The 3,166-nt window shown below is 41.4% G+C and overlaps 1 protein-coding gene across 1 annotated transcript in view; it reads left to right on the top strand.

The window, feature by feature from the left end:
• The window catches only part of LOC103803232 (UDP-N-acetylglucosamine transferase subunit ALG13 homolog), a gene marked incomplete at its 5' end in the record, with an annotated part of 2,848 nt that extends 410 nt beyond the window's left edge, over positions 1–2,438 (top strand). The window contains 2 exons of the mRNA XM_009075775.1: positions 555–693; positions 2,327–2,438. Of these exons, the coding sequence (XP_009074023.1) occupies positions 555–693; positions 2,327–2,438 (251 nt within the window). The remainder of the gene's footprint in view (positions 1–554; positions 694–2,326) is intronic.
• Between the last annotated feature and the right edge of the window lie 728 nt (positions 2,439–3,166).

Genomic DNA, 3,166 nt, shown 5'->3' with positions numbered 1-3,166 from the left:
CAGGCTGAGAAAGCTGGGGCTGTTCATTCTGGAGAAGCAAAGTTTGTGTGGAGACCTTGTAGCAACCTTCCAGTATCTGAAGGGGCTACAGGGAAGCTGAAGAGGAACTCTGTTAGGTACTGTAGCAGTAGGACAAGAAGTAGCAGGTATAAATTGAGAGGGGGGAAATTTAGATATTAGGAAGAAATTCTTTACTGTGAGGGTGGTGAGACACTGGCACAGGTTGCCCAGGGAGGTTATGGATGCCCCAACCCTGGCAGTGTTCAAAGCCAGGCTGGATAAAGCCTTGAGCATCCTGGTCTGGTGGAGAGTGTCCTTGCCCAGGGCAGGGGGTTGGGACTAGATGAAACTCAAGGTCCATTCCAATCCCTTAACATTCTGTGATTCTATGATTCTCCAGCTCAGGGGTGGGCTGGCTGTGAATGTTCAAGTCCACAGCTAGAGGTGGGTGCTTAAATGTCCTTCTTTAAGAATATCCCATGTTTCAAGAGGAAGTAGGATGATACTTCATCTTTCAGGGCACAAACTCATTGTGTTTTCCGTTTCTTCTGCAGGTGCAGGTAGCTGTCTGGAGACTCTAGAACAAGGAAAGCCACTAATAGTAGTAATAAATGACAAGCTGATGAACAACCATCAGCTTGAACTGGCCAAACAGCTCCACAAAGATGGGTATCTCCTTTACTGTAACTGCAGGTATGGAGCTGCTGTGCCTGTCCTGGCTGAACAAGTGCTCAGCACATTCACTCTGTTACTGCAGAATTGAAAATGTAGTGAGGAAATGTACATCCTTCTCTGTAGTTTCCATTTCTTTGTACAATAGATTCTCTACAGTGGATAGACTGACATTAGGTGCTAACTTACCAAACTTTGCAAGCCTTTTGACCCCTTCTAATTATTTTTTCCATTTGAGAACACGTGTATTCAGATTAAAAGAAGAACAATTTAAGCTAAATACAGGTAGTTGAATTTGAAGCAGTCAGGTAGCATTCTACAGGCACCTAACAGCTACTTTCTTTCTCTACTCTTTCTTACTAATGTTTTTGTTCTTTTTTTTGAAGTGTAAAAATAGTCCAGCCCCCACCATCAGTTTGTAACCATAAACCTTGCTTAAACACTTAGGACTCCATTTCATCATTTTGCTATGTGGATTTTCCTTGTAAAGGGCAGTAAAGTTGTCTATAGATGCACTGACATAATGAAATTAGAAGTGTCTGTAGTATTTAGAACAAAACATAAGAATGGTTTTACTGATACAAATCAGGAATCCATGTGGCTCAGTCTCCTGTTAGCAGCAGCCATATGCAGATGCCGAGCAAAAGCAGAAACAGGGCAAGAACTGTAAGCAAGTACTTGCTTGTGTTGCTTTCTTTCTAATGCTCCTAAGTCCTTGGATTCAAGGGAATTCCTGAACCAGGTGCTGTCTGGTTAGTAACTTTCAGTACCTCTGTCTGTCAAGTACTTATTCAGGCTGTCCTTTTAACCAAATTTCCTGAATCCACCAATTCCTCTGACAAGGAGTTTCACAGGTCTACTGCCTGTCACTTCAGGATAAAAAAACAACAAACACCCCAAAACAAACCACCAAAAAAAAAAACCCTCCAAAAAAACCACCCCACCACCAGAAATCCAGCTCCTTTTGTTAGTGTTTATTCTGACTCTGTTAGTTTCATTTCCTTTCCAGTTTTCACTGTATCTTGCTGTTTTCTCTTTACTTATGATTGATTGCACTCTAAAAATAACAGATGACCCATAAATTGAAGGCAGAGGAAATGCAGCTCCATTACTTACTCTGCATCTTGTTCCTCTGCCCTGTAAATAGGATTTCATATGTTTCAGAAGAGCTTTCTGAACAGACTAGGTCTGGCATTCATTTATGTAGGGCAAGTTTCTTAAACTCATTATCTCAGTGCTTCTGTCAGCTACAGAGATGGGAAGGAATTTTTATTTCTTCTTGTGGGGCAGTGCCAAGTATTTGAGCCTTATTTGCAGCCTGATAACAGCAAGTAACAGATTGATGTAGCTGTTCTCTCTGGCTCTGTGATCATTGGAGGACTCTGCCATGTGTTCAAATAGGATGAAGATTAACAAGTTAAAGAGCTGAGGTTGTCTGAAAGCTGATGGAAGTGTGTTCCCAGCAATGCTGTGAAGCAGTGCTGCTCGGGGCCTCCTGCCCTGTGGGGTCTCTTTCTTTCAATACATGTCCTTATTTTTGTTTCCATGCTAAAGGATTATGTGTGTATGAATAGAAAGAAAATGGTATGTATAGAAAAATGCCCTTTAGGTGGATGTTTTTTCTTTAATTTTTGGTTTTGATCTGTCTTTACAGCACTCTTGTGGAGACACTGCAGTCAATGGACTTGTCAGCTTTGAAACCTTTTCCTCCTGGACAGCCAGAAAAGTTTGCTTTGTTCCTGGATGAAGTTGTTGGGTTTCAATAAACAATATACAGGGATAAAAATGTCAGAATAAAACTCCTCTCCCAGTGAGACCTTCCACATTTAAGATCCATGAACTGGGCTAAACCCTCAAAGAAAATGTCTGTTAATATTAATTGACATTAAATGGTTTCCACTTTAGTGCCAAACTCATCTAGGTTTATGCTTAAAAGAGCACCATGCCAAACAGGAGAGGGGGAGTAGGAACTGTCTAGTTTCATGGACCGACATATTTACATCACAAAATCTGCACTAGGATGGTAATTCCAGTGATGAGGACAAGCTAAATTACTTAACAGGCATTGGCATATCCATAGAGGTCTCTTGACCATATTTGCCAAGTACAGGTGGAGATACGTTGTGTTAACAATCCTGTGATGTTCTGCAGATGCCTTCAGCTCTTGTTTTGTGTGTTTACAGAAGCACTGAAAAGAGAACAGTGAGAGATTTAAGCCTTCAAAGGGAAAAGAACATGTGATGAGTCTGGGTGGGAAAAGCCAAGAGCTGCAAACCTGGTGCCAAACTGTCCACAACTGACCTGGTTTGGGGTGTTTTACCCTCAAAGTAAAACAGGAGAGGAAAGGGCTTAGCAGTACAGTTACTCCATTTACATGGTATTATCCCATCATTAATTAGTTTGAACTAATGTATATCAAGTATTTCCCATTTAGATTAGATACTAGGAAGAAATTCTTCCCTGTGAGGGTGGTGAGGCACTGGCACAGGTTGCC

Source organism: Acanthisitta chloris, unplaced genomic scaffold, assembly GCF_000695815.1.
Source record: "Acanthisitta chloris isolate BGI_N310 unplaced genomic scaffold, ASM69581v1 scaffold15365, whole genome shotgun sequence".
Classification (NCBI taxonomy): Eukaryota; Metazoa; Chordata; class Aves; order Passeriformes; family Acanthisittidae; genus Acanthisitta; species Acanthisitta chloris.
This window is presented reverse-complemented; position numbering and strand designations above follow the sequence as displayed.